Raw genomic sequence first — 27642 nt, 5'->3', positions numbered from 1 at the left:
AATTGGTACAGTCGTCTGTCCCATACTTTTGATGGACTAGTTATTTCTACTCATTACTTTGGTTCCTTCCTTACGTGCATGTGAGGGCAAGTTTCTCCTAGTCATCAAGGTTTGACGAAGAATGCTGCATTTTTTATTTTCTTAATGACTGTACACTTGGACTTGATGAAGCTGCCAAATTGAAACTAACAAAATAATCTTGGATTGGTTGCATACTCTAGAAACTTAGTGAATACTCATGAATTTAATGTATGATTTTCTGCATTCTATTTCATTTGGTTTTTGTTTTATGCCTTGTGTTTAGGCTATATCTGTGGCTGAAAGGGTTGCCGATGAGCGATGTGAACCTTCACCAGGTTCACATGGTTCTTTGATTGGTTATCAAGTTCGTCTTGACAGTGCCAGGTACTCATTTGTTATTTAAAGACTTCAATTTTGATGGAACATGCTTGAGTGCAAATTGCTTTACCGATCTTCTCTTTCTTTCTCTCTTTCTCCCTCTCTCTCTATACACACACACACACACACACACACACACATATATATATATATATATATATATATATATTCTTATGAATATATACAATTTACATTGACTAGGGAATTGGTAACGACACATTCATTAGGTACATACGTGGTTATCAAACTTGCAATTTGTTAGAATAGTTACGTTATTTATCATGATTATATTGTGTCTAGGGTTACCTTATTTATCATGATTATATTGTGTCTAGGGTTACGCTAATTATCATGATTATATTGTGTCTAGGGTTACGCTAATTATCATGATTATATTGTGTCTAGGATTACCCTAATTATCATGTACTCTTGTATCAATTTATTTTTATAAATAGAATATTATGAGAGGGATCAATCAAGTCCCCTAGAATTATTTTAGAGTTTCAATCTCAAGTTGGTATCAAACCAGGTTTTTTTGATACTTTTCTACTTTGTCTTTGTTGCCGCCGGTGGCCGCCACCGACGGCCCCCTAAAAGTTTCTTTTTTCAACATGTGTCTTTATACTTCAATGGGCGATCCCTAGTTTCTCTCTCACCAGTGTTGCTATCCACCATCGTCCACTGCCATCCTCCGTCCACCGTTGTCGGCCACCATCGCCGACCACTGTCTCTGGCCACCTTCTTCGGCCACCGTCTCCTGCCACCGTCATCGTCTACCGTCTCCGGCCACCGTCTCCAACCATCGTCTCCACCACTTGTGCCACTAATGCACCAGCACCTACTTCCGCTATCTTCTTCTCTATTTTGAAAGGTCTCCAAGGACTGTCGGTGGTTAACACCAAGAAATTTCGACACCAAAATTATGGATTGAAACAACTTCACCAACCCTTTGTCAAATCCGTCAGATTTGTTTTTGGGTGCTTTGATGAATAAGAGCTCATTATGATCTACCACTTTCACGGTTTGTCATCGGTGCGCTGTCATTTCCACCGTTCGCCGTGAGGGGGAGAATGTTTCCAGCTAGGTTTTTCAGCCACAGCAGGCGTCATCACCCCATCAGTCAGTGTGGCAGTCCCTGCAGTTTTGTCGCTTTTAGCCACTACAGGCCTCATCACCCTATCAATCAGTGATGATAGTCCCTGCCGTTTTATCGCTTTCAGCCACTACAAGCCACATCCTTACTTGATGGCAATCCAGTCCTTGGAGTTTGTTATTCAAAGTCATCCTACTTGAAGTTTCATGGTGCTAGTTGAAGTTTCGCAGTTGTCCACCACTGTTCATAAACTGCTGTAGTTCGTCGATCTGTGATTGAGCATTTGTTTGCCGCATACTCTTGAAGATAAACAGATTATATATTTCAAATTGAGTTTATTTATTCCAAGCTTGGTTCTTACAATCAATATTCTCTAGTTTGAGGGGGAGTGTTAGAATAGTTACCCTATTTATCATGATTATATTGTGTCTAGGGTTACCTTATTTATCATGATTATATTGTGTTTAGGGTTACCTTATCATGATTATATTGTGTCTAGGGTTACTCTAATTATCATGATTATATTGTGTCTAGGGTTATTCTAATTATCATGATTATATTGTGTCTAGGGTTACTCTAATTATCATGATTATATTGTGTCTAGGATTACCCTAATTATCATGTACTCTTATATCAATTTATTTTTATAAATAGAAGATTATGAGAGGGATCAATCAAGCCCTCTAGAATTATTTGAGTTTCAATCTCAAGTCAATTCAACTCGTAGAAACTTTCGAGTTTGCATTCCCACACCTAGCTCCTGAGTTGACTCATAAGTAAACTTGTTTTTGGAGTAGGTTTGGTAGACTCGCGATGCACTCAACTAAACTTGCAATCTAGCTACTGAGTTGGGGAGTCCATAGGCTATGTCATTTTGCTTACAAATATGTCTTTTAGGGGTATTTGATACACACACAATCTTTTCTTTATATTTGATACATGAACAAATCTTTTCTGTTTCTTTGATATGAAAAGTCTTAAATGTAGGCAAATGAATTTCTCAAGGACCCATTTACATGAAAACTTTAATCAGTGATCTACCTATCCACCAAAACACTCATCTTTGAAAGACCAATTTAGGTATTTACTATTTGCTCCTCTTTAATCCTATTGAACAAAAATCTTTATTTTCTTTATTTTTTAATTGAATAAATATCCAATTTGGTTCGTTGGAGATTAAGGCGCTGGGTGTAAGATCCTGTATTATTTTTCTTTTTATGTAAATCAGTCCTTCTAATTTTTCCTTTCATCTATTTGGGTCCTTGTTAGTGAGACTCTTATAGTCTACATCAGCCATGGAATGCCAATCTCATTTTTCACTTCTATATGACTTAGATATGGCTCGTAGGTGTGAGACACGGTGAGATGAAAGTTAGATGCTCGCAAATGGGTCATAGAATATGTACTAGTTTGCATCTAAATTCTTCTAGCACACAAGAAATACAATTCATAATTTCATTTTATACAACTCTTCCATGTTAGCAAAAATAAAGGAAGCAATGAGTAAAAGCCCAAAAAACCTATATCAACACACAGAATAATTTCATACCATACAGACCTTGCATGTTAGCAGAAATAGGCATTGGGGATGAACCAACAATACCCATAAAAAGAAACCTAAAGCCATAAAGTTTCTCCCCATCAACCTATGCAGCCAATAATTTCAAATCCAAACAAAACCTAACACCCTGGTACATCATCACAACATAACCTATTCCACCACTACCAACACAAACTCAAATGACCCCCAATCCTAGCTTCCAAATCTCTACAATTGCCACCAACCACACACCCACAACCCGATCTCCCCAAAATAAACACTTTTTGACAACCCAACAAGACAAAACAAAGTACTGTCAAAAGCCAAAAAGAATCAAAACGTTTTGCCCATATTTACTTTTTTTTCTCTTCACATCATGTAAAAAAAAAAACTTTTTTTTCCCTTTAGTATATCTTTTGTGTGCTATGTTCCAAAATTGAACAACCCTAAAGGAACAAAAGAGGTAAAATGTGATGAGGACTTTCGGTGTACAAAGTGATGAGGAATTTCGGTGTACGTGAATGGTTCTTTGAAAAGATTTTAAAATGTGTCAGAAAGACTAAGAGGCAAAGTGATGAATTATTCAAGAACCCATTTGCATGTACTTAAGTCTCATTCCAATGTGTCTTACAATATAGCAGCCATGCAAGAGCCACATAGGAGTGAAAAATATTCCACTGCTATGTGGACTTCTGTTAAATGTCCAACTAGCGGAAAGACTTAGATGCACTGTTGAAAAAGTTTTAAGGACCCATATGCATAAAAATATTATTGAGAGACCTATCAACCAACACCTAAGGGACCAAATCGAGTATTTACTCTTTTTTAAGTTCTTGATTCCTAACACTTCCTCCTCTAATTTTCCATGCAAGAAGGCATTTTTAGCATAAAATTGATGCATTTGCCAACCAAAATGTACATCCGAGAGGATGATTACTGTATTAATTTTTTGTCAGTGCAATTGTCTCGTGATTATCAACCTCATTTATTGAGGTGTATCCTTTTGCTAACAATCTTTGCTTATATAGGTCAAATGTACCATTGATTGATATTTCGCTCTGTATATCTGTTTGCAATCTGTTTCCTTTTTGCTTCGGATATTTCTATGATCTTCCAAGTCTCATTCTTTTTCATTCATCCCTTCAATCTTGTCTTCAATCCAGTTCTTATCCTTTAAAGCTTATTTTACTCAGGTAAATAGATGTAATGAAACTTTAGTGCTGCATAGATGTTGCTCGGTAACACATTGGGATTTAGGATACTTGACATTGGGATCTTTTCTTTTTCTCAAGGGAATGGGTAAATCAAGAATATTTAAGGATGTTTTTATTACGACTATTTGGATGTAGTTCAGGTGATTGGACTAGGTGGTTTTTTTTTTTTTTTTTTTTTTCCTGCACTGATGCTTCAGATGCATTGAGATTCTATTTTGATGCTGGTAATGGTTTAAGTGAATTATGATTAAAAGAAAATGTTCTAGAAAATGTTGTTTCTTGCACAAGTGGAATGGACAGTAACTTGGAGAGGCTCATCGAATAGGACCATGAGTTGTTATCATAAGCAAGTGGCCTTATACTCATATGGCTTGCTTTATTTTCTTCATTCATTTTGAATTTGGACCTTGAATTATTAAATATTTCTATACTATCCAGTATAAAAATACAAACCAGTATCCACTATCCAGTACCTTGGACTTTTGTGTGGAAAATTCTTACTAAGATGGAAAGAAAGTGTTATGAAATTGAATGCTGATGCTTCTTTTTTTTCACCTTTCACATGTCCCATGATGACCCATGGGACCACTTGAGATTTAAGACTGATAAGAAATATTCTTGAGAGCTTAATGATCCTTCTCATTATCTTCTATTTATAATAAAAATCACAAGAATACATGGAACACCAAGAGTTTGCACTAGACTACTAGGTACAGAAGTAGGTACAACTCATTAATCTTCTGCAGACTAGCCTAAATGATGATACCTATATGTAATGATTCTAACACTCCCCCTCAAGTTGGAGCATACAGATTGTATGTACCAAGCTTGGAACAAATAAACTCAATCCGAGGTCCCCTCAATGACTTAGTCAACACATTTGTGAGTTGGTCATTTGATCCAACAAACTCGGTACAGGTGTCACAATAATCAAGACCATAAACCTGAGTGTACCCTTTTGCAACCAGCCGGGCTTTGAGCCTATCAATGTCACCATTAGGGCCAACTTTGATTGCATATACCCATTGACAACCAACAACCTTTTTGCCTGGGGGAAGTGGCACAAGTTCCTAAGTATTACTGTGGTCAAGAGCCTGCATTTCTTCAATCATGGCTTGGCGCCATCCAGGATGATCAAGTGCTTCTTTCACATTTTTAGGTATAACCACAGGAGATACTGAGGATAAAAGGGAATAAAAGGAGGGCGACACTCTGTGATAGCTAAGAAAATTATAAATGGGATNAGGGTTTCGAGTGGAACGAGTACCTTTTCTGAGAGCAATGGGCCAACCAGAATCAGCTTCACCAGGAGGCGTGACAGGAGATGGTGACGGAGAAGAATCTAAAGGAGGAGATCCACCATTTTCTGGGAGAGGACTGCCCACGGGGGTACTGTGTCGGGAGATATCAATAGGTGGAGAGGAAGGTTCGAGAGGACTTTGAGCATGACTTGAATTGACGGGGACATTGGAGGTATTCGACTCAACCACTGGAAGAGGAAGGACCTGTTGGAGGATATGAACATCTTGGACAGATGGAGAGAAGAAAGGTGTCTGTTCAAAGAATGTGACATTGGTAGACATGCAGTACTTCCGGGTTTCAGGAGAGTAACACCGGTACCGTTTTTGAAGTCGAGAATAGCCCAAAAAGACACACTTGATTGCACGAGCGGAGAGCTTGTCTAGCCTTGGAGACATGTCGTGAACAAAACACACACAACCAAAAACTCGAGGAGGGGTGTGAAAAATAGGATCATTGGGAAAGAGAATGGAGAAAGGGACTTTATTATTGAGAGAGGAGGAGGACATCCTATTAATAAGGAAACATGCAGTTAAGATTGCATCCTCCCGATGATGAACATGAATATGGGTTCCAAGCAAAAGGGTAGAAGCAATTTCAACCAAGTGTCTATTTTTTCTTTCGGCTATACCATTTTGCTGGGGTGTATGAGGACAAGTGGACTGATGCAAAATACCATGGGAGCTAAGGATTGCAGAAAAAGAGGATGAGAAATACTCTTTAGCATTATCACTTCTTAAGATTTTAATCACTTGACCAAATTGGTTCTTGATTTCATTCAAATATGAGGTGAAGATGGGTAACAATTCAGAGCGATCTTTCATTAGATAAACCCAAGTACATCTAGAATACTCATCAATAAATGTAACAAAATACCTAAAACCAAAAGAAGAGACCTGACTAGGTCCCCAAACATCAGAGTGAATGATAGAAAAACTAGAAGTACACATTGATTGAGACCTTTTAGGAAAGACAAATCTAACATGTTTTCCTAGTTGACAAGACTCACATTCTAAAGTTTGAAGACTACTAAGTTCAGGACAAATCTTTTTTAACTTTGACAAGTGGGGATGGCCAAACCGATCATGTAACACTTTAGGGGAAAGAGCTGCAACACAGGATACCCGTGAACGAGATCCAAAATGGTATAAACCTCCAACTTCATATCCTTCTCCAATCTGTCTCCTCGAGTCACGCTCGTGTATAACAAAAGATTTTGAATCAAAGGTTATTTAACAATGTAACATTTTGGTTAACTGACTTAAGGAAGTTAAATTGAATGGACAGTTCGGGACAAAAAGAACAAATTTCAGAGTGAGAGGGAGACAGGGAGACTTGACCAACTCCCTTTGAACAAGTTTTGGAGCCATTTGCAAGGGTAATGAAATGGGGTTTTTTCTTGGAGAGAAAGGGTTGAGAACAATGAGGTATTACTAGAGATGTGATCAGAAGCACCCGAGTCAATTACCCATGAATTGGGGCCTTCCATGGATTGAGAAATGTAGGCGGTGGACGTACTTAGGGACTGAGATGATTGTGCCAAGCTGTTAGACTTTAATCGCAGATACTCTTGATACTCTTCCTCAGTGAACTTGGAGTTGGAAGTGGAAGTGTCAGCCTTAGAGATATTGACTGTTTTTTAAGGAAAGCCATGCAAGGAGTAGCAGTTTTCTTGGGTGTGACCCACCCTCTTACAATAAGTGCACTGTGGACGTCCCCGACCTCCACGTCCTCCTCCTCTAGTGCCACGTCCTCCTCTTCCTTGTGTGGCAACCATGACAAATGGTTCTAGTGTTTCATGAGCTTCTTGAGATTGAGGCACTGGAACACGAAGAAGACGTGTGGTCAAGGCTTCCAAGGAAGAAGGGACCTCATGGCTTGTCAGGAGTTGATCTCTGATGTGATTCAAATCTGGATACAAAGCACGGAGGATCATCACCATATAATACTTGTCAAGCTTCTTCTTGATGTCTTCCGAAGATTCTACTTCCAAGAACATTCTCAACTCTTCTACAGCTGCTTGGGCTTCAGTCATGAAGGAGACCATATCATGGTCTGTCATTTTGAGACTTGCAAGCTTGTTTGCTGTATCATATAGACAATGAATATCATTAGCATAAATGCTTTGAGCCTTCTTCCAAAACGAGTGACATGTTTTGAAGGCTCTAAGAGATATCAAAAGTCGTGGTTCCACAGACTGCCACAATAGGGCACGCAATTAGAAATCTGCTTGTTTCCATTGTTCAGCTTTTTCAGAAGGTACTTGGCTTCCATTCTGCTCAAGGTGGTCATAATGGCCCTGACCGATAAACCACATTTCCACAGTTGCATACCAAGATAAATAATTTTTCCCGTTTAGTTTTTATGAAGTGATTGAAGGACTTCCTGAGAGGGAAAGAACACTTCCAGACGCCATTCTGGATAAAAAATAGGAGAAGGAAGGCGCGACAGTGAGGGACTTGAAAATGCGACAGTGAGAAACCAAATAACCCTCGGTTTTCTTCAAGGGGAGCTTTGGGACCTCACGGAAACCAGGATTTGAGGGTCAGAACAGAGAAAGGATGTCCAGGCGACAACTATGGAGGTGTCGCGGTGACTTTCCGGTGAGTAGAGGGCGGCGCGTGGATGGCTCGCGCCTGTTCGTAGCGCACAAAGAGGTTGCGCGTGGAGGAGATTCAGGCGAACCCACAGGTGGGGTTGGCTGTCGCGTGAAGAGGCGAACTAGATCCAGTGGTTGCCGGACGAAACAGTGACGGCGACTGGCGGCGGACAGCGGCGAACAACGGTGGACAGCAACGGACATATGCGAGATGGTGGTCAACCAAGTTGAAGAACTTCAAACTGCAGTTGACAGCTGCAGATAGTGGCGAGACAGCCGCGGACGATGGCGAACGGCACCGGACAGGTGCGAACAAGAGTGACAGTGCTGGTGGACAACCGAGGACGAAAACCTGAGCAGGATGAACTTACTCTAATACCAACTTGAGATTTAAGACTGATAAGATATATTCTTGAGGGCTTAATGATTCCTCTCATTATCTTCTATTTATAACAAAAATCACAAGGATACATGGAACACCAAGAGTCTGCACTAGACTACTAGGTATAGAACTAGGTACAAAACTAGGTACAACTCATTAATCTTCTGCTAACTAGCCTAAATGATGATACCTATATGTAATGACTCTAATATGACCAAAATAATGTTTTTCTCTGTTTTGTTTCTTAATTGGATATTTTAAGTCCTTGACTGTTTTTTTTCTTGTTAGGAATGAGAAAACAAGGCTTCTGTTTTGTACGACAGGCATTGTTCTAAGAAAATTGATGGTACGTTATTTTTGTTTAATAGTGTAACAGTTCTATACCTCTTGTTGTCTTCAACTTGATACATGCATCATTTGGTCGAAAATTATTATCACATTAATATAATAAGGTTAACATAATATTTTTAAGAGAATAAAACTTTTTTTTTTTAATTGGGAATGTTAGATTCACTCATCTCCCATGAGTACAATTTTGTGGAAACGTAGGTAAAAATCATTTATTGGTGTTAGAATGTAATTAATAGTTACATATTTGTAAGAAATTAATAGTTACATATTCTAAGAAATTAGGATAATTGATTCTTTATTATTGGGTGAAAATTTATTATAATTAATTTTGTAAATTAGCATAAATGTGTGGTCTACACTAGACACATGATACATTCAACAAATATACCTTTCTTTATGGTATCAGTAGTTTAGGGTTTCGATCTTCGATCTCCAGTTTTTCTCTTCTTTTTTTCGTTTTTTTTCTTGTTATTAGTATCAACAACCAGCCCTTTTCTTTGTCACTGAGCGTCCCTTCAATCTAGTGACCACTTCAACCAGAACCACCTTCTTCTGGCGACCACCACGCTTCGTTCGCCACTCTGATCTGCCACTGTACGTGCCTATAGACACAGTCTCTTTCCAATGCTAGTGTTTCCTGTGCCTGTCTCAGATTACGCTTTTTATTTATTTTTTATTTCAAGCATGACCCACTTGCCCGCGCGCCCTCTACCTCCTTCCTCACACCAAGACACACCTTTTTAAGCCCATTTCAAGATCACTTCCTATGGCTTTCGAAAGCTCACACTCAAGTACCCCTCTACCGTGACTTTTACCACATTTATGTGGATTCCTTGTGAAATATTGACCGAGACTAACAACTCTTAAAGTTTGGGAGAGAAAACTTGAACATTTTATTATTTCTGAACTTAACTTTTCTATTACACATACTACCCTATTTAAGGGATAGTAGATCAACATAAAACATAAAGAAAGAGAAGGAAATTCCTAAAAAGCCCACACACAAAAGTCAATTAGACAATACAATATATTTCAACAACAACTATAACTCTTGGGCTGCTACTGTCCAACTGTGGTTTCACGGTCAAGGCCGCGTCGACCACTTAACCAAACAGGCCAAAGACATTCCTGCAATGATCAAGCCCAATGGATGCATATTGATACCTCTTTGTGTAGCATTGCAGCCTCAATACCATGCTTTTACTACTTGTTATGATGTATGGAACAAAGCCAAGAAAGTTTACTCTAATGATGTTTACCACCTTTACAATGTTGTCTCCAACGTTATCACTGTGAATCTAGAAAATCATGATATACAGACATATCTTGGTAAGCTTGATCGCTTAATTGTTGATTTTGATTCACTCTTGCCTTTCACTAATGATGCATACAAACATGATGAACAAAGTGGAAATAACTTTGGTGTTCAAAAAAGGTGACATCTCTGGACACAATTTTTTGGATGGTGGGTGATAGCATTTCTATCCTTTTTGTGTGGATGAGTATGCTATGAAAACACATTTTAAGGCTCTAGGAACAAGTTTACCTCTATCACTACTATGCACATAGACAAAAGAAACACACCCAAATATTCTTGGAATAAGGAGGTTGGATGTGGACACATTAGGATAAAAAGAGGACAGAACCTCCATAGGGCTTTTGGAAGCTAGAATACTAGAAGGTAGTCTATTAATTAGATAAAAAGTAGTGAGAACAGCCTCCCCCAAAACATTTTAGGAACCTTATGTTGAAAAAGAAGGGCTCGCGTTTGGTCTAGAAGGTGTCCATTTTTCCTCTCAGCAATCCCATTTTGTTGAGGTGTTTTGATACAAGATGAGTCATGAATGATGCCTTCCTTTTGACAAAAGGAAATAAGCCCATGATTAAAGTAATCTTTGGCATTATCGGATCTGATCCTCTTAATGCTAACACCAAATTGATTTTTTACCATTGAGAAAAAACGCTGAACCACATATCTGACTTCAGATTTTTGTTTTCGTAAGAAAACCCATGTGACACGAGTACAATCATCTATAAAGGTAAGAAACCAATAGGCATCGGAAACGTTTGGGATAGTTGAGGGACCCCACACATCTGTATGAATAAAATAAAAGGAGAAATTACTCTTATTATTACTAACTAGAAAAGGAACACGTTTGTGCTTAGCAAGTTCACACACATCACAATTGCAACTTGCCACATCTAATTTGCTAAAAAGGGAAGGGAATAAGAATTTTATGACCCTAAAGGAAGGATATCCAAGGCGACAGTGATATAGGAAGACCTTTTCCCTAATGGTCTTTATTGAATCAAAGAGAAAAGAGGTGTTATTTTCTAGGTCAGGTGGCAGATTTGGATGGTTCAAGTAATACAAGTCATTCCATTCTCTAGCATCTCCAATCATCCTCCCCGAGTACCTGTTCTATAAAATACATTGTCATAAAAAATAGCATTACATGATAGATCTTGTATGAGTTTTTTTTATGGAAACTAAACTGATAGACAATTTAGGAATATGAAGGACATTTTTAAGGGTTATAGACGGGCTTATTTGAACTGCTCTTTGACTTGCTGTAGTCATTAAAGAGCCATTGGCTGTGGATATTTTCTTGTTGCTAGGACAAGGGATGTAAGACAAGAAATTTTTAGGTAGGGGTATCATGTGGTCGGTAGCCCCAAAATCTAGTATCCAATATGGGTTAGGGTTTTTATCTGAGGCATTAAGTCGAAAAGAAAGGAACTCGCCAAACTTACCTGAATGTGTCAGAGAACAACTACCCGGTGACTTATCCAACTTGGTGAGGAATGATCTCATCTGCTCTACCTCATCTTGGTTAAGTGGAAGCACTCCTCCTATGTTTTCTTCATTGGATGTATTAAAGGTGGACTTTAAGCCTAACTCAACCCCACAAAACTGGCTTGTAGGGTGAGGTTTGCACCCACTTACATACACTTAATTGGCCTTATCTCTAGTCGATGTGGGACTTCCAACACCCCCCCCCCCCCCCCCCCCTCTCATGCTAAGGTATATACATTTGGAGCATGGGACTAGACATTAATGGGTGGTCTAATAGCAGGTGGGACAATATGTCCAACAAAATATCACTAGGATAGGCTTTAACCTGGCTATGATACCATATTAGAGGTGAACTTTAAGCCTAACTTAACCCCACAAAACCGGCTTGTAGGGTGAGGTTTGTACCCACTTATATACACTTAATTGGCCTTATCTCTAGTCGATGTAGGATTTCCAACAGGATGCAGTACCTATGTGTGCCTGTCCACCCTTTCTAGTGTTGTCTCCCTTTTTTCCACACTCTTTGTCACGGTGTTGGGATCCCCAATCTCTACTAGGTGGCTTTCCATGCAGCTTCCAACATTTATCACAAGTGTGGCGAGGCTTGTTATAGAAGGTACACCACACTCCTTCACCTTTCTTCTCCATATTGGCTATTTCGGGTCAACCATTATGGCCGATCCAGCCGTTACCATGGCTGAATTTTTCATGGTTGGAGTTTCTAGCATTATTCCTCTTCTACTTTCTTCACTTTTGACCATAGGTACTACTTCATTAATACTTGGAACTTTTTCTTTTCCAAGGATCTCGACTCTCACTTCATCAAAATCAGAGTTTAGCCCCACCAAGAAATCATAGACTTTATCTTGCTCAATATAATCTTTGAGCATTGCATAATCATCTAAGCACTTGGCTTTGATGACTTTGTAATGATCTAATTCCATCCATAGGGATTTAAGTTGATTGGCATACTCTGTAACAATCTTGTTGCCCTGTTTTGCAGCAACAATTTTCAACTTCACATCATATATTTGAGCAACATCTTTAGCTTTGGAGTATGTTTGGTCCATGGCATTCCAAATTTCCTTGGCAGAATTAAGAAACATGCAAGTATCAATGATTTCTGGGATCATGGAATTCCATAGCCATGCCATGATCATAAAATCCACTCATCCCATTTTGTAAATCTGGGATCTTCTTTAGAAACATCTTCAGTCAAGTGGTTAGCCATCCCTTTTGCTTTCAAAGTTCTGCGAACAAGATGGGCCCATTGCAAATAATTCTTCCCATTCAATCGGTAGGCAGTGTTGAGGTTCTGTAGTTGTTCCTAATTGCTCTATGACCCAATATTTACCACTTCGGCATGATGGTCTGCCATGTGCACACATCTGTAAAGAAGTATTGCAAGAAACACAACAATAATGAAGGCTGTCGTCTAGGGTTTTGTGTGCGATAACAATGAAGCTACCGTCTAGGGTTTTGGTGTGCGTAGTCAGAGGCGGCTCCTAGAATTTGAGAGCTCTGATGCCATCTCAGAATTTGCGGTAAAATCTTATATTATTATTATGCTGAGAATACAATCCATATATACAAGGCTAGGGAGCTATTTTAGGAAGCATAATACTAACTCCTAGACAGCCAGATCCCTATGATTCAGGGATATTCCCATTATTCACAATAATTATAATCTGTTAAAAAAATATAACTAATAAAAGACAACGATTCTGACAAATAAAACAGATTCTAACATTTCATTATAGGACATATTATATTAGAGAATTTAGTTATTACTCTCTCTCTGGGTAACACATTTTATAACAAATTGTTGGTCATTTTTATTAGTTATTTCAATAGAACAATATATTTCTTTTTCTTGCCTCTTTTAAATATTATGAATGCGTTTGTCATTAAAGAGTAACGCGAAGGCAGTCATCAATAATGAGAGTAAATTGGATATATTGGTACACCTTTTATTGGTTATGTGATTCTGCTAAAGGGTTTTACATTAAGGATCAGAGGAATTTTCCCATAAATGTAATTATACTGTATTTAAATCATTCTTAAGTGTTATTATATTAAATTTTAAGTTATTGTTTACCTTGTTGATATTCCAGGGGGATCAAAGCTTGTCAGGCATTACTCATATCATAGTTGATGAAGTTCATGAGAGGTCTTTGTTGGTGAGTTAAATCAATTAATTTTCTATAGACAAGCTTTTGTAAAGTTTACATTGAATATATGAAACAGTGAAAGAGATGAGAGGAAATCTCCCTTGTGTTAAATACAGACATAGGGCTCTCTATGTATAATAGAAGAAATATGGGCTAAGCCCAAAATACAAATAAGAAATATAAACAAATTAACTAAGAAATATAAACAAACAAACTAAAGATAAGAGATAAATATAAACTAAATATAATATTTCTAACACTCTCCCTCAAGCTGGAGTATACAGATTGTATGGACCAAGCTTGGAATAAATAAACTCAATTTGAAATATATGATCTGTCTTCAGGAGTGTGTGGCAAACAGATGCGCAATCACATGTCGACGAACAACTAACAGCACCATGATACTTCAAATAGCACGAAACTTCAAGTGGGATGACTTTGACAAAGGAGAGCAATGACAAACTCTAGGGAGTAGATTGCCTCAAGTAAGGATGGGGCTTGCATCAAAACTACAGGGATTGCCATCACTGATTGACGGGGCCTGTAGTGCTAAAAGCGACAAAACTACAGGGAATGTCATCACTCACTGATGGGGCCTGTAGTGGCTAAAAGCAACAAAATTACAGGGAATGCCATCACTGACTGATGGGGCCTGTAGTGGTTAAAAGCGACAAAACTGCAAGGACTGCCATCATTGACTAGTGGAGTCTGCCTAAAACCTGGTTCATACTCCCCCTCACGACGAACGGCGGAAATGACGGTGCGCCGATGACAGACCGTGAAAGTGGAAGATCATAATGAGCTCTTATTCATCAAAGCACCCAAAAACAAATCTGACAGATTTGACAAAGGGTAGGTGAAATTGTTTTACCCCATAATTTTAGTGTTGAAATTTCTTGTGTTAACTACTAACTGTCCTTGAAGACCTTTCAGAAAAGATAAGATAGCGGAAGCAGTAGAGGTAGGACTAGCAACAGATTGTGACAACAGTGGCTGATTGCAGTGACGGCACAAGCAGCGGATGGCAAGAAAGTCCAATTGGTGCAGCATGAGAAAAGGGAATTAGAACCCATTCGTGGAGGCATACACCATAGCGCAGATACGAGAGGAAGATTCGGATGGAGTGGTCGCCGGTCAATTCTGGAACTCCGGCGACGGCTCCGGCGAGGCTTCAGCGAGGTTCCGGTGACTGCTCCGGCTCTGGCGGCGGCAGTGGCCTTTCTTGGCTGCAGTAGAATGACATAGGTTGAAAGACTTTTAGTAGGGGCTGCCGGCAGCCATGGCGCCCGGCCGCCAGCAGACAGCGAAGACAACGGCTAAAGAATCAGAGAACCTTGCTCTGATACCATATGAAATAGTGAAAGAGATGAGGGGAAATCTCCCTTGTGTTAAATACATACATAGGGTTCTCTATTTATAATAGAAGAAATATGGGCTAAGCCCAAAATACATATAAGAAATATAAACAAACTAACTAAAGGTAAGAGATAAATATAAACTAAATATAATATTTCTAACAGAATATAACTCACATTATTTATATCTTGGCTTATTGGATGTGTGATGTTCCCTCTAAGATGTCTTTGATCACCATTTGTCGTGAATAAACTATTTCAAAAGAGTAAGTAATTAGGTAAAGACACATCATGGTCTCTCATGTTAGATCCCTTTAGCTTGAAATGTAGATAATGCAAAGACCCACCTAATTTATTTATTTTTTTATTTTTTTATTTTTTTTTTATCAAAAGTAGAATATGGGAAAACTTATACAATATGATATGATCCCAACTAGGTTGCAGCTTACTCTAATAGTATAAAAATAGAGACAAGAAAGACAACAAATTTCTTTTTCACCAAAGCAAACAAACTTATCAACATAATGATTCTCTTCTCTATAAATATGAGAAACAAAAGATACCATATTGAATATAGTGAAAATTAAGTATAAAATTAATCTCTCTTGTGTAGAAAATATATATATATATATATATATATATAAAAGATATTGTACTTATAATAAAGAAAACGTGGGCTAAACCCAAATAAAAATGAATATGTAAAAGTAACATAATTAAGATAGGGACATGTTTTTCTAATTAGCGTATAACGCAATTTATCTAACACTATACAAAAATATTTAGGTTATTATCTAGGCCAATCATGACATTTTATGGGTCCAAGGTTGTAAAGTGGGGAATCTCCATTTGGTGTGCCTGTTTTAGTGTTCAATAAATATGAGTATTTCAAATATTATATATTATCCTTTAACTGCTAATACTTCTACAAATTAGTCCACACTTAATGCACCACATTATTCATTTTAATCCAACAAATTTTACCGTGAAACCTATCTGGGGCGAAAAGATATTGAAGAAACAAATAAAGTAGATGTTGGAAGTTTCAACTCTCTGTGGTGTGTGAAGTGTTAGAGATATTATATTTAGTTTATATTTATCTTTTATCTTTTAGTTAGTTTGTTATTATTTCTTATTTGTGTTTTGGGTTTAGTCCATATTTCTTCTATTATAAATAATGGACCCTATGTGTGTATTGAACACAAGGGAGTTTTCACTCTATTCAACTTGGTATCAGAGCTATGGTTAGAGCCTGTCCTAGTAATATTTGTTGGACATATTGTTCCACCCGTTATTGGACCGTTATCGGACCACCCATTAATATCTAGTCTCACGCTCGAGATGTATATACCTCGGCGTGAGGGGGGTGTGCTGGAAGTCCCACATCGACTAGAGATATGACCAATTTATAATATATAAGTGAGGTGCAGACCTCACCTTACAAACCGGTTTTGTAAGGTTGAGTTAGGCCTAAAACCCACTTTCTAACATGAAGTATTATTCCTCCTCTGTTTTTGCAATAGTCTATGTTTCTAATCATATTTTTAAATATATAAATGTCATGTATTTTGCGTTTTCATGTTTTACAGGGTGATTTTCTTCTGATTGTCCTAAAGAATCTAATTGAGAAGCAGTCAAGCAAAGGCTTTAGAAAACTGAAGATCATTCTAATGTATGCAAATTTGTGTTTTATATTGTTACAGGAATTAATGGCCTAAACTATCGTATATTAATTTGCTTTGAGCCTAAATTTTTCTATCATATATGCAACTATAATGATCAGGTCTGCAACTGTTGATTCAAGTTTATTCTCAAGATACTTCAGCAATTGCCCTGTAGTTACCGCTGAAGGCAGGACTCATCCTGTGACAACATACTTTCTTGAGGATATATATGACAAGATTGAGTATCGACTTACTTCAGATTCTGCAGCTTCTTTAACACATGGGACATTTCCCAGACGACAGGTAATCTGTGATCAGCTTTAGTTACTGTTGGATGTCTATGACTGTAATTTAATCCCTATATTATATATTCTTTATAATTTTTACTATTTGCAGCATATGCTGTCTGAATTATATTCTATTACGAATTTTCCTTGCTCTTATTCATGAAGCATTGTAATCTAGATTTTGCCGAGAGATATTGTGAAAAAGAGCAGGGGTAGGAAGAATGTAGTCTTATCTGCTTGGGGTGATGAGTCTGTGCTTTCTGAAGGACAAGTTAATCCATACTTTGTTCCAAGTTGTTATGAATTATACAGTGAACAAACTCAACAAAATATGGTAAATCACTTTTGAGCTGTGAATCTGTATAGTATTTTAAATTGGCAGCCTGATTTGACCGTTCAATATTTTTTTACTCAGAAAAGATTGAATGAAGATGTTATTGATTATGAACTCCTTGAAGACCTGATATGTTTCATTGATGAAACCTGTAGTGAGGGTGCCATCCTTGTATTCCTACCGGTAAGACTACTTGGTTATGCATTGAGTTTATATGTTTACCGGTAATTTTTAGTGCAAATAGTTATAATTTTTCTTATAACTTGTCTTGACAGGGAATGTCTGAAATAAACTATTTACATGATAACTTGGTTGCATCTAGTCAATTTGGTGGGCCATCTTCTGAATGGATTATCCCTTTGCATTCAACGGTTGCATCAAGTGAACAGAAAAGGGTGTTTTTACGTCCTCCAGGAAATATACGTAAGGTAAGTTTTGTCAGTAATATGTTTATCATCCTATATTTGTATTGTTAGATGTTTTAGTTATATTTCATTTAGAGTGCATTAGAGATGTTTATGTAAAACATTTAGTTATTCAACTGGATGTTAGCTTTTCTGTTATGTTTGTGTAACCTCTTTTGAGCTTATATATGCTCATCTTGTGTACTATTTCTGATTAAGAGAAATAATATTTAGCTCTTCTTTTGTTAAGTTTTTCTCTGCCTTTTCTTCATATCAAAATTCTGAAAAAGTGTAACTGTTCAATTAGTTTGTAAATGACTGCTGAGTCAGCATTCTATAACTGTTCAGTTAGTTCATATTATTTTCAATAAACTAGATATCTCTCTGTTTCTCTCGACTACTTTCTGAAATCAAGAAAAGTAATTCCATAGTTATTGCTTACTGCATACACATTTGTTCGCATTTTGTTCGTTTCCTAGGTTGTTATAGCAACAAATATAGCAGAGACAAGCATAACCATAGATGATGTTATATATGTAATTGATTGTGGAAAGCATAAAGAGAATCGCTACAATCCTCAAAAGGTATGGTTTCTTTCTTCTATTCAATGAGGAAATTGTGTAAAATAAATTTGTTTACACAATTGATTGTCTTTATGGTTGATAATAGAAATTGTCTAGCATGGTAGAAGATTGGATTTCGCAAGCAAATGCAATGCAACGACGTGGTAGAGCAGGGCGAGTAAAACCTGGAATTTGCTTTTGCTTGTACACTCGTCATAGATTTGAAAAGCTCATGCGTCCATATCAGGTATTTAACTTCATATTAAATGCTTAAAATTTCGAAGGATACCCAAAGGTGCATTTAGTCTATCTTTTGTCATGAAAGTATACCTTTCTCAAAATATATATATTTGTTTTCTTATTTTCCTTTGTAAACCTTGAAAGCATTAAATAAAAATGTATCTTAAGGGATTAGCAAATAAAGAAGAATTATTTGATGTTGTGTGTAAGGCAGACCATGTAGTATCTATTTATACTAATTTCCAGAATCAAATGCATTAAATTCTTGTCTAATAATCAGGAATCGATAACCTAATTTCCTAGAATCTGTAACAGCTAATGATTACTGAATCTGTAATAGTTAATGACTAATTACATTCTAACACTCTTGCTCAAGTTGAAGCCCATATGTCATAGGCACAAGTTTATTACAAATATAGTCAATCTGAGGAACTCTAAGGGTCTTGGTGAACAAGTCAGCCAACTGGTCACTAGAATTGACAAAATTAGTTGTTATTTCTCTAGAGAGCTCATTTTCTTTAACAAAGTGATAATCAATCTCTGTGTTTGGTGGCCTAAGAAGGATTTCATTGGTGGCCTTAGATTTAATAATATAGTTGTGAGGATAAAATTCAAAGTAAACACCATTATCAATGGCAAATTTATTGACACTAAGAAGATTTTTGGCAATGGAGGGGACAAGCAATATGTTGTGGAGATATAGAGAAATTTGAGTTGGATGTGTCCTAGAAATCATGAAGACACGGATGTTCAAAAGCGAGCTAGTAGTGCACATGTTCAAAAGTGAGCGAGTAGTGCACGAAGGAGAAAAGTTCTTTTGATGCCAAGTGGTGTGTGACTCATGACCAAGAAGGAGAGCCTCATCCTTGATGATCAAGGTGTTTTGAACTTACTTTTAGTGACAAAAGTGACTGCAGCATATTCTTGTAGAAGATCTTCAAGAATAGCATCAATATATTCATCAGGCTTTAGTGGATAACCAATGCTAGCAAGTTCATGAACAAGTGACTTAATGTGGCCCATGAACTCCCGCACAGACTTGTTCACAAGCAACTACGCCTAAAGATTTGTGCAAAGTTGGCATGTAGGGGCTTTGCTTTGGGTAGGAAAGGGATCATAGCTATGTTCCCATGCCTGAGAAGAGTGAACCACGCCAAGAACTAGAGATTGAATGTTCTTGGATAGTGTGGATTGCAACCAAGCAAGTAAAACTTGGTCTGGGATCTCCCTTTCTTCATAAACAGGGTTAATAGTCCTAGATTCCCAGTCTTCTATATGAAACCGTGGGTGGATAACCAATTTGACAACAAAACAATAGAGTCTATGAGCATTAGTCACAGTGTCAAACTGCTACTTCCAACTTAGGTTATTGGAGTCATCCAGTTTTTTGGCTGTGGAATTTTGAAAAAACTAGGAGGGGCATGGGAGGGAATTTGAATTAACCAATGTGGATATGCAATGGGCTCTTGATAGCATGTTAAAATTGAAGAAAGACATGAATTTGGAATACACGAATGTTTAATCTTTTGACAATTGTAATGCATTGAAAAATAATTCCAATATATTTGCACTTGAAAAAATTGCATATGTATGTTCTTTCCATATCAGAACAAATAGATATAAAATGAAAAGACTGTCAAGAACTGTTACGGATACAAACCAGCAAAACCAATTAACTGAAAATAAAGGGTACAGAACAGTAATAGAGTGATACTGCCAGGACAAGGATTATTAAAAACAAAATCTGACTAATGTGTAACGCTAATAAAGATAATATTTTCCAATAACAATCCATTTCCAGGATCATGAATATAGATTCTTCTACTTTCAAGCATTAAGTATAAAATTAAACCAAAGATTGGAAAGCAAAATATATATATACATACATGTGTGTGTGTGTGTATCAAGGACTTTACAAAAAAGTTACAAGATACATCCAAGGAGGATGAGCTTCTCATGATGAGCAAGACAATTCTTACATGCAAGAAGGGAAGAGAAGAGAAATTAGCACAAATGACGTCTATAGAGCTCCTAACTTTGTGGTCCCTAATATCTTCTCTCGCATTCTCCCCACTTTTGGTTTGTGTCTAACTTCTATTTGTAGTCCGAGAAAAGTAGTTGTCATTTAAGTGCATCCACTCAACACCTCGTAAAATGCTCAACACCTCAAAAAACGCTCAACAGATTAAGTTTCTTCTTACTAATGACTTTTTCTCATCTTCTGTGTAAGAAAATAAAGTATTATTTTATTGATAACAATCACACTAATTACATTATCATCATCTCTATTTGTAATTGTTGAATATAGTGAAAACTATATATGAGATTAATCTCCATTGTGTTGAATATACACATAAGCTATCCTATTTATAATAGAAGAAATATGGTCTAAGCCCAAAATACAAATAAGGAATATTAACAAACGAACTAAATATAAAAGATAAAGATAATATATCTAACACTCCTCCTCAAGCTGGTGTATACAAATCGTATGTACCATGCTTGTAACTAATATAATCAATAAAGGTTTAGTGAAAATATTTGTTTTTGCACTTGAGTGACCCCAAATTGTTAATGATTTGCGAAGATGACATAGAAGACGAAATATCAATCCAAAAGACTCCTCCTGAGCAATAAATATGAGAGGTTGCTCCATATAAATCTCTTCTTGCAAATTGGTATTGAGGAATGCATTGTTGACAACCAGTGGATAAAGTGGCCATTGTTGAAGAGTCATCACGGTTATAAATAAACTAACAAAAGTCGTCTTTGTCACTAGAGAAAAAACATTTATGGACGAGTCAAATGCACTGATGACAGAAGAGAGGTCAAAAGAGACCGCAGCAAAATAATTCATGGACGAACAGGAGAGAGAAATCCTAAAAACTGTGGAGAATAATATTGGACATTGGTGGACAACCGCGAAACTTCAACTAAGATGACTTTGACAAAGAAGATTACCATCAGTAGTGGATGACGGCCAACAGTGGCGGGCAGCGACAAACTATAGGGACTTGATTGCCATCAGTCGTGGCCTACAGTGGCTAACTGTAGTAGACTACATGGGCTAGATTGGACCAAATAGAAAACTACTCCTCTTCACGGCAAACGACGAAAATGAAGCGCGTCGATGATAGAGAATAAAGGTGCAAGATCTGGCTCTTCAAAAGAATGGTCTCCTTTATTCACCAAAGCACCTAGAAGTAGACTCCCCCCCATAGGGAATGTCTGTGGGTAGAGGCAGCAAAAAATGGACAACAGTGAAAAAGACACGGGTAGCGAACTGAAATTAGGAGAGCAGGACTGAGGTACTCCGATACAAGTGTTAGAAAAAATTCTTAGGGTGGTAGATGACGGTGTCGCCGACATCGGTGATAGACGACATCATCGGCAGTGGTGGTAGACAGCAACGACAGTAGATGGCTGCGTCGCCGGCCGAGGCAATAGACGACATCGATGCCGGTAGTGGCGAGTGTAGTGGCAGAGGCAACAACTTTTGTTTTTCTCATAACAACCTTAAGTTTTGATACCATGTTGAATATAGTAAAAATATGTATGAGATTAATCTCCCTTGTGTTAAATATACACATAGAATACTCTATTTATAATAGAAGAAATATGGGCTAAGCTCAAAATACAAATAAAGAATAACAATAAACTAACTAAAAATAAAAGATAAATATAAGATAAAGATAATATATTTAACCGTAATAATCAAAGCCTTTGAAGAAAAAAATAGAAATATCCTAAAATGAATGGGAATATAATAAGGATAGTATTTTACTAAATACCATGGAGATATTGAAAATATTTTCCTAATTATTTGTTATTTGCAATATATACACCTATATATATATATGTGTGTGTGTGTGTGTATGTATGTGTATTTTATATGTATATTATTGTCCTATGTTTTTATTATATTCTGCTTGTGAAGGTTCCAGAGATGCTTCGGATGCCATTAGTGGAATTGTGCTTGCAGATTAAGTTACTTTCTTTTGGATATATCAAACCATTTTTGTTGGAGGTAAACTGTTTTATTCAAAGACAAACCAGATCTGATTATTTGGACAGTTTTCTTCAATACATTTCCATTACAGGCATTGGAACCTCCCAAGGTTGAAGCAATGGATTCAGCAATATCTTTGTTGTATGAGGTAATTTATGGTCTTTTCTTACTGTGTCACAGATTTCATTATATGTGCAAAAGAAATTTGATTTTGGTAAGCCACTTTGATAAATTATGCACAATTTATTTTAAAGCCAAACTGGCTGCAAGGTTACAGTCTCATTAATGGCAGAATATCATATTTATTTGTTCAGCATTCAGCATGTGCCAATACTGTTCTTATCCATTAAGAAGTGGCAGATTTTCAAGATGCCTTATACATTTTATGTATGCTGCAAATGATTGATTTAGTTTGGAGTCCCAACCTAGTTGGGTTTTCATTCACTTGAAAGAATTAATATGAAAGAAAGAAGATTTTTATTCAAATCAATTCATTTGAAACAGTACATAAGTTTCTATTATAAAGAACTCTAACCCTAAAGTAATAATTATAAAGAGATCTCTAGAATCTTCTAAAAACTTCTTAGCTTCTAGTAATACATTTAATATTCAACCACCTTTTAATAATGCATTTAATATCCTACTTACAATACATTCTATACAGTGAAGTTTTTGCATACCTAGTGTTTGTAGCTAGTTTCTGTTTATTATATAAATTTAAGAATTTTGTTGTATAGTGCCTTTTTTGTGTATTATATAAATTTATCCATATTGCCTTTTTTTATAGTGATTAATATTTCTTTTCCCTAGTATTTTTTTTCCCTAGAAGCATATGTGCTCAGTCCTACAATCATGTGTTTGGAAATACTTGTGTAATCATATCCTTTTTCTACCGGTAGATAATATGATAGATCAAAATGTTTTATTATCTTTGTTTATGCTTGCTTTCATTGAAACCAGACTTTTTTTAGGTTGGTGCTCTTGAAGGGGATGAAGAGCTGACACCTCTTGGTCATCATTTGGCAAAACTACCTGTGGATGTATTAATTGGGAAGGTGTTCACCAAATTTATCTTCCCTCTTTTCTTCAAATGTTTAAATTCAAATTTGTTTATTTTTATATTTTGCTTTCTTTGTTTTCGTCATTTTAAGATGACAAAGATTCCAAGAAAATGAGAGAAATGGGTGTGTATGAAACAAGAGAAGAATTTTTTTGAATATGCTTGAGAGTATTTCTCCACTCTGCTAATTCATTACTAGGCACAGGTGGATGTTGCTAGAATGTAGTACATGTGCTGCTCAGCAACACATGGTGCTTTTATAGGTGACAGGACTCTCAGTGTTTTGATCACCAATGTGGGGCACACCTTTCTAATCCACCACTGTCTGCAAGAATAATGGCGGCTGTGAAAACAAAACCCCATATATTGAGAAGTCTAATACCGACTTGAATAACGAGAGGGAATAAAGAAATATATTATTAATATCATTACATTCTCCGCATCTCTATTTGTAACAATTACAGTCTTAAATAAGGATTTAAAGAGGAAAAATCAGGGGAACGGTTAAAAAGGACAATGTAGGGTATTTTGAACTGCAAAGATGCAGTAGGCAAATTATTAATATAATGGACAGCAACTTGGAAAGCGAAATCCCAAATTTTCAAGGGAAGGATGCATGCTGTAAGATTTAACCCCAATTCAATAATATGACAATGTTTACATTCTATGAGGCCATTTTGATGATGAGTGTGAGGGCAAATGATGCAATGAGTAATACCACGAGTGGCGGGAAAAGATTTAAAAGTGGGAAATTAACCATCCCAGTCAGTTTAAATACTTTTAATTTTAGTGTCAAATTGAAGTTCAACCTTAGACTTAAAGTGTTGAAACACAGATAGAGCCTCAAAGGATATGTAGTATAGGGACCAGTAATAGAAGGAACACGGGAGGGTCCCCACAAATCACTAAAAACTAATTGAAGTGTTTGCATGTAAACAGTAGCAGATGTAGAAGGTAAATGATGAAACGTGCCAACACAACATGCTATTGAAAGAAACATTACATTGAGTGATTACAAGTTTGAATACATTAACATTAGGATGGCCTAATCAAGAGTTCCATAAATGAAGAGACTTAGAGGACGGTGGAGCAATGGGGGAAGAGACAACAGCAACAGGAGGAAAGCTATGGTAAACCTTGAGGTTGGGGAAGGAATATATACCATCAGCACCAACAACACCTTGGAGGAGAGTTTCATGAGTGGCCTGAAATTTGACAGTATAATAGCGAGGATAAAACTCAAAATAAACACTATTATCAAGAGCAAATTGACGTACACTCAGAAGCTTCTTGGTGATAGAACTGACGAGAAGTAAATGTCAAAGATGAAAAACCAAGGATGACTTTGTGGAATGACTAAGATTAGTTGAACCAGAGGCAAGAACATTCAAACCTTTCACCATTGCCAACATATATGTTGTCAGGACGATCAAAATGTTTAAACTGTTATATATTTTGAGAGTCATTAGTGACATGGAAGGAGGCACCAGACTGTATTAGACTCCTTATCAATATCAATAAGATGGCGAGGAGGGATGATAGGATTAATAACAAAGCAATGAAGTTTACAAGAATTCATAACAGGTTCAACTTGTTGCTTCCAATGAAGATAGTTGGAATCATCAAGCATTTCAACTACAGGGGTCGGAAAATTCTGGGAGAGAGGAGGGAATTGGAATTGGGAGTGGCCATTGTGGATCATGAACTAGCTCTTGATACCATAATAGAGTTTGGTGAGGATGATGGAAAGAATAATTACACAAGATAGTAAAATACAGTCGTGTGACTGGAAAACATGTAGGCTGTACTATCAGTTTGAAAAGATAAAAATTACAGTTTTGTTCTGTTGCAGAGCATATAAAAGATCAGGAGAGGTTACATATAAATTGAGAGGTTACAGACAGTTACAGACTAGTGTAGCCCTATAACTACAATTAGTCTAGAAAATAAAATATACAAATACACCTGTAAAATAATTAAAACAAACTACAGAAACATATAACATTATAGACAAACAGATAACACTAATACATCTAAATCATAATGCTTTTTTAGTAAACATATATCACGGTCAAAACATGTAATATAAATAACTTAGGAATGGTAATAATAATGAATATATAGCATTAAAAGATATAAAGATTATTTATGGCATAATATGCAATAAACAAAATAAAGCATCATATATATAATAATATAAACAAAAGTACATTAAATATAATACAGAAAAACTAACACATTAAATTAAAATACAGGAGTCACTTGAAATTTTCATTTCTTGTTTGTAAGATGTTTATTGTTTCTGCGAAAATAAGACTCTTCTCCTTAACTGACATTATTTCTGGTAAATGATAATATCATATATCAAATTTACTAAAGATGTGGTGCTTGCTATGTCCATTTCTTTGTTGCTCTTCTCTTCACTGATGTTGAGAGAAATCTTATATAAGGCATGTTGAACCATCCACCTAAAGAACTGTTTGTGTAATTGCAGATGCTTTTGTATGGTGCGATATTTGGTTGTTTGTCTCCTATTCTCTCTATAGCTGCATTTCTGAGTTACAAGTCTCCATTTGTATATCCTAAGGATGAGGTATTCCATCTGTTCTTTCATAAAATTTTCCCAAGCTTTACTTCATATTAGATTTTAAATAAACTGCTATGCCTATTGTCAGAGGCAAAATGTTGAAAGAGCAAAATTGACACTGTTGAATGATAAGATAGACGGGCCGGGCAACACAAATGATATTGATCGACAATCTGATCACTTATTGATGATGACAGCTTATAAAAGGTGGCAGAGGATTTTGACTGAGGTCAGTATGTATTTGCAATTTTATTTTTATGCATTCTGTCAATAACTTTCATATCATTTTACCTTCATAGCTTGGTTGAAGCACATACAATATTACTTTTAAGTTATATGTTACTTTTTTAGTGCACAAACTAAGAAGACATTTAGCAACCCTATAAGAAGAAATGACTATATTTTTTCTTTGTATATAAAACTATGTTAGGTATCACTATGAACTTTGATATCTCAGCTATGCTAACATCCAAAAGAACATTTATCATTTGTCATCACATGAAATTTATTAAACAAAAAGAAAAACGAAGAAACAAAAAGTGTGGGGGACCAAACCAAACCCATGTAGAACAGATGAAACAACTTCCCAAAAAAAACTGCCAAATAAACCTATACAAATCTGAACATAGGAAGAAGAGTCCTATTATGAACAAAATCTAAACTTATCTCAGCAGGAAAAACCGAGAACCATTTAAAACCTTTTCTATTTTCTAGCCCTATGATAGGTACCCAGACTTTATCATACACGTAAAGAACTCCAACACAAGTTCTTGGATGTTCACCTAAAGAACCAAACAGTTTTGTTCTACCAATGTGGTAAGAACATGAACCAACAATGAACAATTTTCAAGGTCTATCGAGAGGACCTGTCTCTCCTAACTTTTCCCTTTACAAAATACTCAAAAACTTCTTGCTCACCTCCTAATAAGACTACCAATGTTACAGTTATGTAATTACTCTCGAATTTAGAAGGAATATTATTTCTTTCTTATTCACATTTTGAGGTTATTAACCTCTATAAATATACATGGATTAGCTGCATACTTTAGGAAATGCAGACTGTTAATTCTAAGAATCAGATCCCTATGATTACGGGATCAATCAACATAAATAAACCTAATAAATGCAGCACATAACTGTTGCATAAATACAGCCCATCAAATATAAAAACATCCTAAAATATATCACGACAATTACTACCACGTCAATCATGGTTTTTGACACTCCCCCTCAAGATGGTGAATAGGTGTTTTCCATTCCCAGCTTGGATATAATCCCTTCAAATTTACTGCAG

The 27642-nt window shown here is 36.4% G+C and overlaps 1 protein-coding gene across 2 annotated transcripts in view; it reads left to right on the top strand.

Annotated features, from left to right (window-relative positions):
• Positions 1-27642, top strand: part of LOC106768234 (DExH-box ATP-dependent RNA helicase DExH7, chloroplastic) — a 73483-nt gene that overhangs the window by 14479 nt on the left and 31362 nt on the right. For both annotated transcript variants that reach the window (XM_014653242.2, XM_014653241.2), the window contains 15 exons: positions 305-405; positions 8815-8872; positions 13789-13854; positions 16790-16872; positions 16984-17167; positions 17330-17485; positions 17567-17668; positions 17761-17913; positions 18369-18473; positions 18559-18699; positions 22630-22719; positions 22793-22849; positions 23673-23756; positions 26256-26354; positions 26437-26577. In XM_014653242.2, coding sequence (XP_014508728.1) covers positions 305-405; positions 8815-8872; positions 13789-13854; positions 16790-16872; positions 16984-17167; positions 17330-17485; positions 17567-17668; positions 17761-17913; positions 18369-18473; positions 18559-18699; positions 22630-22719; positions 22793-22849; positions 23673-23756; positions 26256-26354; positions 26437-26577 — 1620 coding nt within the window. The remainder of the gene's footprint in view (positions 1-304; positions 406-8814; positions 8873-13788; positions 13855-16789; positions 16873-16983; positions 17168-17329; positions 17486-17566; positions 17669-17760; positions 17914-18368; positions 18474-18558; positions 18700-22629; positions 22720-22792; positions 22850-23672; positions 23757-26255; positions 26355-26436; positions 26578-27642) is intronic.

The sequence above is a fragment of the Vigna radiata genome, chromosome 7, assembly GCF_000741045.1.
Source record: "Vigna radiata var. radiata cultivar VC1973A chromosome 7, Vradiata_ver6, whole genome shotgun sequence".
Lineage (NCBI taxonomy): Eukaryota > Viridiplantae > Streptophyta > Magnoliopsida > Fabales > Fabaceae > Vigna > Vigna radiata.
Note: the sequence above shows the minus strand (reverse complement) of the source record. Positions and strands in the feature narration are given on the sequence as shown.